Source organism: Geotrypetes seraphini, chromosome 1, assembly GCF_902459505.1.
Source record: "Geotrypetes seraphini chromosome 1, aGeoSer1.1, whole genome shotgun sequence".
Classification (NCBI taxonomy): Eukaryota; Metazoa; Chordata; class Amphibia; order Gymnophiona; family Dermophiidae; genus Geotrypetes; species Geotrypetes seraphini.
Genome location: NC_047084.1, coordinates 71,270,172 through 71,283,105, shown reverse-complemented (window position 1 = coordinate 71,283,105; position 12,934 = coordinate 71,270,172). Strand labels below are relative to the sequence as shown.

Below are 12,934 nucleotides of genomic sequence, written 5' to 3'. Positions count from 1 at the left end.
AAATGGAAGCCGAGATGAAACGAGAATGCAAAAGCGGTAACACGGTTATTATGGGAGACTTCAACTACCCCGGGATAGACTAGAGTCTTGGAAGCTCAAAATGCGCTAGGGAGACAGAATTCCTGGAGGCTATTGTTTCATGGAGCAGCTTGTTAGAGAACCAACGAGAGGAAATGCCACTCTGGATCTAATCCTAAATGGGTTCAGGGGACCTGCAAAGGAAGTAGAGGTAGTGGGACTGTTGGGAAACAGTGATCATAATATGATCAAGTTCAAGGTTGAGGTAGGAATACCGAAAGGAAAGAGAACCATAGCGACAACTTTCAACTTCAGGAAAGGAAACTACGAAGCAATGAGGGAAATGGTAAGGAAGAAACTTAGGAACACTTCCAAAAAAAGGCAAATGGTAGAACATGCCTGGTCTTTTCTCAAGAACACGGTGAGCGAGGCGCAAAATCTGTATATTCCCAGATTCAGAAAGAGGTGCAAGAGGTGCAAAAAGAGTCGAACAAAAGACCTGGCGTGGATAACTAAAATAGTGAAGGAAGCGATAGGCAATAAGAAAAATTCATTCAGGAAATGGAAAAAGGACAAAACTGAGGGGAACTGGAAAGAGCACAGGAAGTATCAAAAAGAATGTCACCAAGTGGTTCGAAAAGCCAAAAGAGAGTATGAAGAGAGGCTAGCCAGGGATGCACGAAATTTCAAACCATTCTTTAGATATGTTAAAGGGAAGCAACCGGCTAGGAAGGAGGTGGGACCGCTGGACGACGGAGACAGGAAGGGAGTGGTGAAGGAGGAGAAAGAAGTGGCAGAAAGACTTAACATATTCTTTTCATCTGTATTCACAAACAAAGACACATCCAACATACTGGAACCTGAGCAATTCTTCAATGGAAATCAAGCAGAAAAATTATCATTCATGGAAGTGAGCCTTGAAGATGTACGCATGCAGATAGAAAAACTAAAAACTGACAAATCCCTGGGTCCGGACGGAATCCATCCAAGGGTTCTGAAGGAATTAAAGGAGGAGATAGCGGAACTACTGCAGCAAATTTGCAATCTATCCCTGAAAACAGGCATGATCCCGGAGGACTGGAAGATAGCCAGCGTTACGCCCATCTTTAAAAAGGGATCAAGAGGTGACCCGGGAAACTACAGACCGGTGAGTCTGACCTCGGTTCTGGGGAAAATGGCAGAAACACTTATAAAAGAAAACATCGATGAACATTTTGAAAGAAACGAACTTCTGATAACCAGCCAACATGGTTTCTGCAAGGGGAGATCATGCCTAACGAACTTATTGCACTTCTTCGAAGGAATTAACAAACGGATGGACAAAGGAGACCCCATAGACATCATATATCTAGATTTCCAAAAAGCCTTTGACAAGGTGCCCCATGATCGCCTACTCCGGAAACTGAAGAACCATGGGGTGGAAGGAGACGTACATAGATGGATCAGAAACTGGTTGGCGGGTAGGAAACAGAGGGTAGGAGTGAAGGGCCACTACTCGGACTGGAGGAGGGTCACGAATGGGGTCCCACAGGGCTCGGTGCTCGGGCCACTGCTATTTAATATATTCATAAATGATCTAGAAACAGTGACGAAGTGCGAAATAATAAAATATGAAGACGACACCAAACTATTTAGTGGAGCTCGGACTAAAGAGGACTGCGAAGAATTGCAAAGGGAATTGAACAAACTAGAGGAATGGGCAATGAGATGGCAGATGAAGTTCAACATTGTGAAATGTAAAGTATTACATGTGGGAAACAGAAACCCGAGTACAACTATATGATGGGAGGGATGTTATTAAATGAGATTACCCAAGAAAGGGACTTGCGAGTAATGGTGGACATGACAATGAAGCCGACGGCACAGTGTGCAGCAGCCGCTAAGAAGGCAAACAGAATGCTAGGCATAATCAAGAAGGGTATTACAACCAAAATGAAAGAAGTTATCCTGACATTGTATCGGGCGATGGTGCGTCCGCATCTGGAGTACTGCGTCCAATATTGGTCGCCGTACCTTAAGAAGGACATGGCGTTACTCGAGAAGGTTCAGAGGAGAGCGACGCATCTGATAAAGGGGATGGAAAACCTTTCATATGCTGAGAGACTGGAGAAACTGGGTCTCTTTTCCCTGGAGAAGAGGAGACTTAGAGGGGATATGATAGAGACTTATAAGATCATGAAGGGCATAGAGAGAGTAGAGAGGGACAGATTCTTCAAACTTTCGAATAATAAAAGAACAAGAGGGCATTCAGAAAAGTTTAAAGGGGACAGATTAAAAATGAATGCTAGGAAGTTCTTCTTTACCCAATGTGTGGTGGAAACCTGGAATGCGCTTCCAGAGAGCGTAATAGAGCAGAGTACGGTACTGGGGTTCAAGAAAGGATTGGACAATTTCCTGCTGGAAAAGGGGATAGAGGGGTATAGATAGAGGATTACTGCACAGGTCCTGGACCTGTTGGGCCGCCGCATGAGCGGACTGCTGGGCACGATGGACCTCAGGTCTGACCCATCAGAGGCATTGCTTATGTTCTTATGTTTTATTGATTGGCGCCTGTGAATCATTGATTTATGAGCACACATAAGCTTTATAGTTGGGATTTATAAAGTGATTCTCTGTTCTTGGTGGGTTTTGGAGTGAATTCATACTGATATTAGACTTAACAATTTTATTTTCTGTATCTAAAGTACTGCTAAATACAACTGAGTAACAACAAACAGCAAATATAACAAGATCGGTTGAAAATCTGACAATTCTCTTGTGAATAAAGTTTTTATCTGGAAATAGGGTACCTTTAGTGGTTCTGGAAAGAGTGCTGTTAATTTAACAGCATATTCATGGAGAGATGGATGTAAATGGATGTTGGTTGTGTGCCAAAGACGGCCAAGCTGTTTCTGGGCAGCTTCCATTACCTTCCTGCATGCAAGATGGAAGGAAAAATAATTAAATCCAATGAAAATTCATATACTTTTACATATTTGCATTTTCCCAGACTATGACATTTCCCAGAATTACATATTGAAAATGAAGAATGTGCAGAATCTTAACAACAACAGAAGAGAAACCCAACAGTTCCACAGTGAATGGAGAGACCAAAAACAAACAAACCGAAAACTGTGGACAAGGTGTTTCCGATGCAGGTTTTTATTCAATTAATAGATGCAATAAAAATCCAAATAGATCCCTTAAATAAGGACCCATAAATAAGCGCCATATTGTTGAAAGAGAGCAATGAAAATCTAAGAGAAAACCCTGCCCTGATGCAGACAGCAAAACATGAATGTCCGCAGTGGGTTTGGCTGAAATATTCATCTTAAGATAAGTTAAAAAAAATAATAAGTTAAATAAAAATACGTCAACTAAATAAGCAAAGATGGCTGAGAGAACATTAATAGTGAGGAAGCTGAGATGTTTTAATATGACAGAGAAGCCAACAAGGAAGCTTGCGGCATAATGAAATACATCGGGTAAAAATCTTTTCCCCATAATCAAGCCACTTCTGAGTGCTTCATAGATCTGTCAATGGAATGTTGAATATAGTTTTGATATTCTTGATAAATGAATATAGACACTGATTAAGAAATAATCACTGGCAGAATTGTTAGATATTTAAATAAGGATCCAACATGATCTGTGTTTCGACAAACACTTCTTCCTCAGGGTTCCTACAAATATGGATGTAGGTGTTAAGTGTGGAAACTATTAATGATGATTAATGAATGAGATGAGTGTGAAATAAGTGGACGAGTGAATGATATGTGTGCAAGAGATGAGAGACCCAAACAAAGTTTGAAAAGGTGGAAGTGAATTGTTTATAGTAAGCAAAGTGAACCAAATAAGAATTTAAGCGGTGCTGATGGATGGATGGATGGATGAATTAAATTAGTGTGATTGAGGATCAAGTGATACCTGTGATAAAAGTGCAGAATCTTAACTCATTCAATGTACACCGTCTGCTCCCTCTACTGCAGAACAGGAAACAGATGGAAAGAGATAGGTCCTAATATTTAAAAGCATGTACAGTATATGAGTAGCAATAATAAAGCTTTAATATAGCTTTATTATATCCCGTCATACCTTTTCAGTTCTAGACGGTATACAGTAGTGGAAAAGTACAAAGTAGATAACAGACCTTTTCGGTTCAAGACAGTGTACAGAAGTTGATAGTTACAAAGAGAGACAGTTGTCAATACAAGTTGGGGGAAAGGGGGAAGAGGGAAGAGAGGAGGGGAGAGGGGGAGTGAAGCGGGAAGAGAGGGGCAGAGGACTTTTAGAAAGGATCAGGAGCTTGTAGGATCAGACGAACTTGTTGAATAAGTGGGTTTTCAGCAATACCGGCTACTTGGGCAGTGGCATCTCTAGACAGAAATAGTTGGGATAGCAAAGTGACATTTCCACACATTATACCCCTCCTTGTCTCTACTTTTTATAAGCAGTATAGTATAAGACACCATGGCCTTCTATATATAAAGACACTTCCTACGGGGGTCGAGCTAAAGAACTGCGTCATTAGCACTCAGACTTGATGGGGTGGGTCAGAAGAGTGGGCAGACTTGATGGGCTGTAGCCCTTTTCTGCCGTCATCTTTCTATGTTTCTATGAGAAAGCTCAGCAACCAACAGCCTTCCTGTCTGTTTGCCTCCCTCCCTCCGAAGCCTGCCTCCCTCCCTCCGAAGCGTATCGCCGATTCTTCTGCTCCCCCCTGGTCCGCCGCCACTGCCACCCACTGCTACTTCCTGCCCTATGCAACAACCACAGGAAAGGCATGCCCAGGCGTCAGCCCAGAAGCCTTCTCCCCGACGTCAATTCTGACATTGGAGAGGAAGTTCCGGGCCAGCCAAGCAGCGATTGGCTGGCCAGGAACTTCTTCTCTGATGCCAGAATTGATGTCTGGGAGAAGGCTCCTGGGCCAGCGTCTGGACATGCCTTTCCAGCTGTTGTTGCAGCAGCGGGCGGGGAAACAGGGAGAGAGCCCATCACTGAAAATGGGACATTTTGGTGTCCCGAAGCTGTGCGTGGGGACAACAGGACAGGGGATCTGAAAAAGGGACGATCCCATTCAAAATGGGATGTATGGTCACCTTAGTATATTTAACCTGCTGATTCAAAAAATGTCACCAGTTTTCTCCTATCAGCTCTAGTTTTTGAGATACAGAACATGTGCCATACACTATTCTTTACTATGCTCGCCCATTAAAAAAATCAGGATATTTTAATGTAGTGATTAAATTAATATCTTTTAAGTATGAAGGAAACATTAAACATTAAAAGAAACGTGTACTACATGAAAATCTACTTATTTCACACAAGTTTATGATACAAACTTTCCAGTCATTCGACACACAAGAAGCTCCTTTTGTAAGACTTCCAAGAGTGGCATTTGCCAGGACAATCCTGCATAAGATTTAAATAATATTCTGCTATCATGTGTGCATCCCATCTTCCTTGGTATCTGGCTTCCATTGTTTTTATGTCTTTGTGAAATCTTTCATCTTGCTCTTCGCTTATGTCACCAGGAAAGCGATCTAAGTGACTGTGCAGATAATGGATTTTAACACTCATGTTACAGCCAAGTCTGTTGAAATGAAAGAGCATATCCTATACTAATTGTGTGTAGTTGTCTGCCTTCTTGTTGCCAAGAAAGATTTTTACAACAAGAACAAATGAAGATCAGGCACATGATTTGATTTCATTCATTGATGCCATGAAATGTGGGTCATTTATAAGTTGTCTGATCTGTGGACCATCAAAAATTCCTACCTTCAGCTTTTCCATGGTAAATTCAGGTAACATATGTGCTATGCAGGGCCGCCATCAGGGCAGTACTACCAGTCCTGCAATCAGGGGCCCGGAGCTGACAGGGGGCCCGGGCTCCCCCAGGGTCCTAGGCAGTGTTCTAAGGCAGGGGCGCCAGTAGCTCGCCAAGGCAAAGTGAGTCGATCACCCAGGACTCACTTTGTCTTGGCGATCTAATCTATTGGGCCGATCAGTCTTCCTCTCCCCGACATCAATTCTGCAGTCGGAGAGGAAGTTCGGGCCAGCCAATCGCTGCCTGGCTGGGCGGAACTTCCTCTCCGATGGCAGAATTGACGTCGGGGAGAGGAAGACTGATCGGCCCGAAGCAGGGAGAGCATGCGTCGGCGTCGGCTTTGAGGCCTGTTATCCATTGGTGGGTCCTGTTCCCCAATGGCAGCTGCAGTGGCAGTGGCTTGGGGAACGGCAGGGAGAAAGAAAGAAAGGGGGCAGGCAGGGAAACAGAAGGAAAGAAGAGAAACAGAAAAAAAGAAAGGGGGCATGAAGAGAGGAAGAAAAAGTTGGGGAAGGGCATGAGGTGTGGAAAAGAGGAAGCATACAGGCTGATAGAAGGGAAGAAAGATTGGATGCACAGTCAGAAGAAGAAAGTGCAACCAGAGACTCATGAAATCACCAAAGGTAGGAAAAATGATTTTATTTTAAATTTAGCAAAGTGGAGGCAGTATTACCACAGTTTTCAAAGGAATTTGCCCAAATAACTTAATAGTTAACTGGGTAAATTCCCAGAGATGAAAACTTCCCTTCACTTACTATGCACAGTTCTGAATTTATATCTGCTGTCTATATTTTACAATATGGTCCCCTTTTACTAAACCGCAATAGTGGTTTTTAGTGCAGGGAGCCTATGAGCTTCAAGAGCAGCGCTGGGCATTCAGCGCAGCTCCCTGCGCTAAAAACTGCTATTGTGGTTTAATAAAAAGGATGGAGGGTATATTTGTCTATTTTTGTATGGTTGTTACTGAGGTGACAATGCATAGAGTCATCTGCCTTGACCTCTTTGAAAAAAACCCAGAATAGGAATGATAATTAACATTTTCTCAGCGTATAGTGTGCTTTGTGTTTTTTAATTTTATTGTTGGTAGATCATTTTGACTTGGTCATTTTAAAGTAGCTCACAAGCTCAAAAAGTTTGGGCACCTCTGAGCTAGAGCATTGAAACTGTGTACCGTATTTTCTCGCATATAACGCGCGTGTTATATGTGGTTTTTACAAACCGCGCATACCCTTGCGCGTTATACGCGTTTGCGCGTTTTACAAAATTTTTTTTACATAGTTCCCCCCCCCCCAACGCCCGATTCATCACCCGGAAGGAGCGCTCGCACTCCCACCCCGAAGGACCGCTCGCACCCCCACCTGAAGGACCGCTCGCACCCCCACAGCCTCCCCCCCTCCCCCATGGAGAAACTGTCTACCTTGTTTCCAGATGCCAGCCCAGCTGCTTCCTCTGCCGGCGGTCCTGCCCCTTCTCAGAGCCCTGTGCTGTGCTGCTTCCTCTTCAGGCGGTCCCGCCCTTTCTCTGATGTCAGAGAAAGGGCGGGACCGCCGGAAGAAAAAGCAGCGCAGCAGGGCTCAGCGAGCGGTCCTGTGGGGGGGTGAATCGGGGGGGGGGCATCAGGCTTTCAGGGTAGGGACAGGACTTCAAAGAGGAAAGGAGAGTCGGGGCGGGCGAAAACAGAGTCGGGGTCTCCAGAGGAGAGTCAGGGCGGGCGAAAGGAGAGTCGGGCAGCATGCGCGGTATACGGGTGTGCGCGGTATATAAAAATTTATGTACATAAATATGTGTTTTTTGCGCGCTATACCCGTGTGCGCGTTTTACACGGGTGCACGTTATCTATGTGAAAATACAGTATTTTTATTTTATCCCCCCTTTTACAAAACTGTGAAGCGTTTTTTAGCGCCAACCGTGGTGGTAGCAGCTCTGATGCTCAGAATTCTATGAGCGTCAGGGCTGTTACCACTGTGGCTAAAATCCACACTACATTTTTGTAAAAGAGTGAGGGGTTAGTTTGTGATGACATATTCCATACTAGGCGAAGGTGTTTTCTGTGTTCTGTGTGTTCGAAAGACATGGTTTTCTGTTAGGATTGACGGTGTAGGATTGATCTGTGCTGGTCTGGCTTGTTTAGTTTTACAATGGGTGTATTGATGTACTGCTCACTGCAATATGTAAGATGCTGCCTTTTCCTAGGAGTGCCTAGGAAAAGGCAGCATCTTACATATTGCAGTGAGCAGTACATCAATACACCCATTGTAAAACTAAACAAGCCAGACCAGCACAGACGTGTGGTTTGTTACTAAAAATCATATTTTTCTTACAGATGGGGGGGTGCCAAAAAATGATGGGCCCCGGGTGTTACATATGTTACGTACGCCACTGTATGTAAAGATACCAGAAAGCTGACGTAGCAAAAACTTTAAGTAAATTGTTATTCTTCTAAATTTTGAGTATTTAACCCTCCCACAATCTCACGGGCACTCGTTTCAAGTTTCAAGTTTATTGAGGTTTTGATTTAAACGCAATATCAAATATTTTCAATGCGTATAACAAAAATAAATTTGGGGACATAAATAAAACCATTTGAACAATAAACATACAAACATATCCATAGATGATTAAAATTACATAAGGAGTACAAGGATAAACTACATTTGTTTAAAAATGCGTTCTCTGCGCCTGCTCATAAATTTGTTGACTGGAAGGATCCAGCAATGTTGCCAGATGTCATTCAGGACAAAGACAGAGAAAGAATTGTGCAATTTGGATTAATGATGGAAGATGATTTAAAGCAAATGGCACAGTCTATGAGTAAAGATCTTGACGGACGTTCTTTTTATGAATATCTCCTCTATGCCAAATCACCCAATGGACGTGAGAAGATTTTACGGGACTGGCTTAGGTGGAGCATTAGCAGAAAAGTATGTGTGTATTCGGCCCATGGAAGAAGGGGGGTGTCAGGGGGGGGGGAAGGGGTGCGTGGGGGGCCCAATAGGATTGCTCAGTAAGGGGCCCAGAAATTTCTGATGGCGGCCCTGGTGCTATGTATTCAATGCACAAACCATCTTTATTCAAAATCTTTACAAATTGTTTCACCAGGCAAGGCAGTATGATTCTCTCTCGTGCTACCAAAGGATCATTGATTACATATTGTCCTTCAATCACCATATATTCCCTCACAGGCCAATCATTTTTTGCCCAATGCTCATGTTTGACTATTATCCCAAAGGCATAAAAAGCAAGGATACATATCTAACAAACTAGAGCGGATGCAGACTATCCAATGCAATTTTCTGAATCAGTGCCCCAAATAACCCCAGGAACAGGTCAAAAAACCCCAAGGCACCAAGAAAATGTTTTTTTTTTGTTGGCATGTATAATAATTGTTAAACTTTTATTCCACACTATCAGTAAGTTTTTAAGTGGATCACATTCAGGTACTCAAGCATTTTTCCCTATCTGGAGGGGGATTAAGTGACTTGTCCAGAGTCACAAGGAGCAGTGTGAGGTTTGAACCCACAACCACAGGGTGTAGACTAACTACTGGGCCACACATTCCCTCAGGAATAGAAAACACTCCTTCCACTGGCAGATTCTTTATTTAAAGATGGTTTTTTGTTTGTGCGGTGACTCTACATAATGCGGAGACCACTACTGTATTTTCACGCATATAACGCGCGCGTTATACACGATTTTACAAACCATGCATAACCTTGCGCGTTATACGCATGAGCGCGTTTTACAACTTTTTTTTATCAATCCGATCGGCATCCCCCCTGCGAACCGGCATCCTCCTCCCCACTCGCGTCACCCCCCCCCACGATCCTACATCCCCCCAGCACCAAACATCTCTTACCCGATTGGGCATCGGCACCAGCACCAATGCACAGGACGTGCCAGTACCAGTGCCCGAAGATCCTCCCTCGTTGGTTTGGGCTGGGCTGGGCTGGGCGGTGCGGTGCAGGAGAGATCCTCCTTCTTCCTGCGCCGGGCTGGACTAGGCTCTCCGAGATAGAGAGTGAGACCAGAAGGCTTTGAGCATGCGCAAATGCTCAAAGCTTAGTCCAGCCCGGCGCAGGAAGAAGGAGGATCTCTCCTGCACCGCACCGCCCAGCCCAGCCCAGCCCAAACCAACGAGGGAGGATCTTCGGGCACTGGCACTGGCACGTCCTGTGCATTGGTGCTGGTGCCGGTGCCCAATCGGGTAAGAGATGTTTGGTGCTGGGGGGATGTAGGATCGCGGGGGAGGGGGGTGACGCGAGCGGGGGGGGGGGGGGAGGATGCCGGTTCGCAGGAGGGATGCCAGATCGGATTGAAAAAAAAAAGTTGTAAAACGCGGGTAAGCGAGCGGGGGGGAGGCTGCCGGTTCGGAGTAGGCGGGAGGAGGTTTTAGCATGCGCGGTATACACGTGTGCATGCTATATTAAAATTTTTTTACATAAATTTGTGTTTCCCGCGTGCTATACCCGTGTGCGCGTTTTACACGGGTGCGCGTTATCTACGTGAAAATACGGTACTTTTTTAAATTTTGGATGATAAGGGCTGCCTTTGGTGGCTCATGCCCAAGAACCTGCTTTCAAATAGAGTCAGCCACTATGCTAAATAACACAAGACCCTGCATTAAGACACTCAACATCTACAGTATATAGACACTATGGCCCGGATTCTCTAAATGGCGTCGATATCGGTGGCTGCCTAACAAGTGGTCACTGTTTGCACCATGGCACTGTTTAGAGAACTGCACCTCCGGGAAAGACAGGCGCCAGACATATAGGCCAGGGTTTTCAAGGTCTACATTTCTGGTGCCTATCTTTGCCGTGAATTGCACCTATGCAGGTGCTTTACTGTACCTAATGCCACTTCCAGTGTTATGCCATACCTATAGTGGCATTAGGTGTCCTGTTGTTTAGGTTGTGTTTAGGTAGTGTTGTTTAGGTACCTGTAGGCACTTTAAATTTAACGTGTACTGCCATTTCAAACAGCATTTCCAAATTAACTTAGGTGCCAGTAAGATGCCGTGTATAGAATTTCCCTCTATATGCCAACAGAATCTTTCACTTCAGTCACACATGCAGAACATGGACAGACCCTCATCTGAGACAAAAAAGGGGACCCCAAAAACATTCAGATAAAAGCTGGCATGGAGCCCTCGTCCCCCAAGAAAGCCAGACTATAAGCAGTGCAATAGTAGTAAAACAAAAAAACAAAACAAAACACAAAAACCCCAAAGCATGCATCTTCTCCTGTAATCTGCAAAATACAAAAATAGAAAAGATGTACATTTCCCAAAGCAGACATCTTTTAATCCTCAAAAAGTACTACATAAAAATACACTTTTCATTTTCTACTTTTGTTGTCTGGGCACTTTTCTAATTAAGTTGCTCCCAATCTGTTCCACTTTTTTATGTCAGTCTTCTCCTAAATTCTTATCCATATTAGCCTTTCACTTTCTTCTCTCTCCTGTCTTCCCTTCCTTCCCTATATCTGACTGGAACTGGTCTTTCTTTTTTTCACTTTTCTCTGCCTCTAAAGTTACCTACACATTGATTTTTACCCCTCATTCTCCCTTTCTCACACTCTCTAGTCCGTAGTCTACTTCTTTCCACCTTTCATCTACCTCCCGCCTTTTCCCATCTTCCTTTCATCCCCTCTCCATCAATCCCATTGCCCCATCTTTCTCCTTTCCCAGTCTCCTATTCCCTATCTTTCATCCATTCCCTAGTTCTCCATTTCTATCCTCTGTACTCACTCTCTCAGCTCTCATCCCCTCACCAGCCGCAGTTCCATCCTTGACTCTCCCTCCCTTTTCTCCCAGCCATTCTGTCTCTTACCCTCTCCCCATCTTCTATTGCCTCTTCTTCACCCCATGAAACGCGCAGATTAACCATTTACTTGTGAATAAGAAAAGCAAAAGCAGCTGGACAATTCGATGCTGTTGAATTTGGAAGACAGACTTCTGAAGCGTACTTACGGATGGCACTGACCAACACTGATAGTGGCTATTCCACCAAAGAGATCCAGGTACCGGCGACCCTCTGAGTCAAATAGCCACTGCATGTATCCTTGGTGTATCAACAGTGGTTTCTTGTAATATGTTATGAGGGATGCTGACAGATTCTGCTGGCGGATCCTCTGCACCTGCTCATAAGGATATGACTGGGACACATAAAGATAAATGTTAGTTTCCTGCCTTAATACTGCGACCCCCATATTATCATAGTTTCTGTGGGCTCTTTAGATCAGCGTATGCATACTTATGACTTGCCAAATTTAGATTCCTCAAATAATAGCCCACCCCTCAGAATTCACAGTACTGGCATTGCTCTCCTCCACCCTCCATCCCCTTCCCCACAATGACCGGATCCCTTGTCTTACTTTTTCAGAACCTTTGATACCAAGAAACTTTCCACACAATGCACACTATAACAGGTTAGTTCGCGTAATTTCGCTCTCTTGAAAATTAGACCTATTTGTGGCACTTGAAGATTTGAGCTCCCCATCGCTATCTAGATAAAATCGTACCTCATATGGTTGCGGTGAAAAGTCACATGGAGGCATTTGGGGCTGTACAGGAGGGGTATTTTCATTGCTTGACTGCCAGAGGCTACCTGCATTGAGACAGAAATTGGGAATGTTACCAAAATGTCCAAAGTCTACATCAGAAATCACATGAGACTGGAAAGCTCAATTTCCTATTGCATAAATACAACAGAAAACAGAGATGTTTAGGTTAGTTTTATTAACCTGATCTCAGTTTTCATTTGACACTGAATGGAGGAGTTTCTGGGTTTCTGCTGAACCCCTGGCTATCCAGGACTTTCTTCATTCTGTGAATCCGCTTCCAATGTCACAGATTCACAGTTCACTGGGGAATAGTTCTTACTGCACTCCATGGTAGAGAATGACACAGGGACAAAATTTTCCCCATCTCCACGGGAACTCATTTTCCCATCCTGTCCCAGAAAGTTCGTTTCCTGTCCCTGCCCCATTCCTGCAAGCTCTGTCCTCATCTGCACAAGGCTCAAACACTTTAAAATCATAAGTGTTCAAAGGCTTGTGTGGTTAAGGCAGAGCTTCCATGAATGGGGCAGGGACAAGGAGAGCAACAAA

The 12,934-nt window shown here is 44.2% G+C and overlaps 1 protein-coding gene across 1 annotated transcript in view; it reads right to left on the bottom strand.

The window, feature by feature from the left end:
* Positions 1-12,934, bottom strand: part of AGXT2 (alanine--glyoxylate aminotransferase 2) — an 84,231-nt gene that overhangs the window by 69,570 nt on the left and 1,727 nt on the right. Inside the window, exons 2-4 of the mRNA XM_033932919.1 lie at positions 12,347-12,432; positions 11,796-11,980; positions 2,808-2,931 (exon numbers count right to left, since the gene is read on the bottom strand). Of these exons, the coding sequence (XP_033788810.1) occupies positions 2,808-2,931; positions 11,796-11,980; positions 12,347-12,432 (395 nt within the window). The remainder of the gene's footprint in view (positions 1-2,807; positions 2,932-11,795; positions 11,981-12,346; positions 12,433-12,934) is intronic.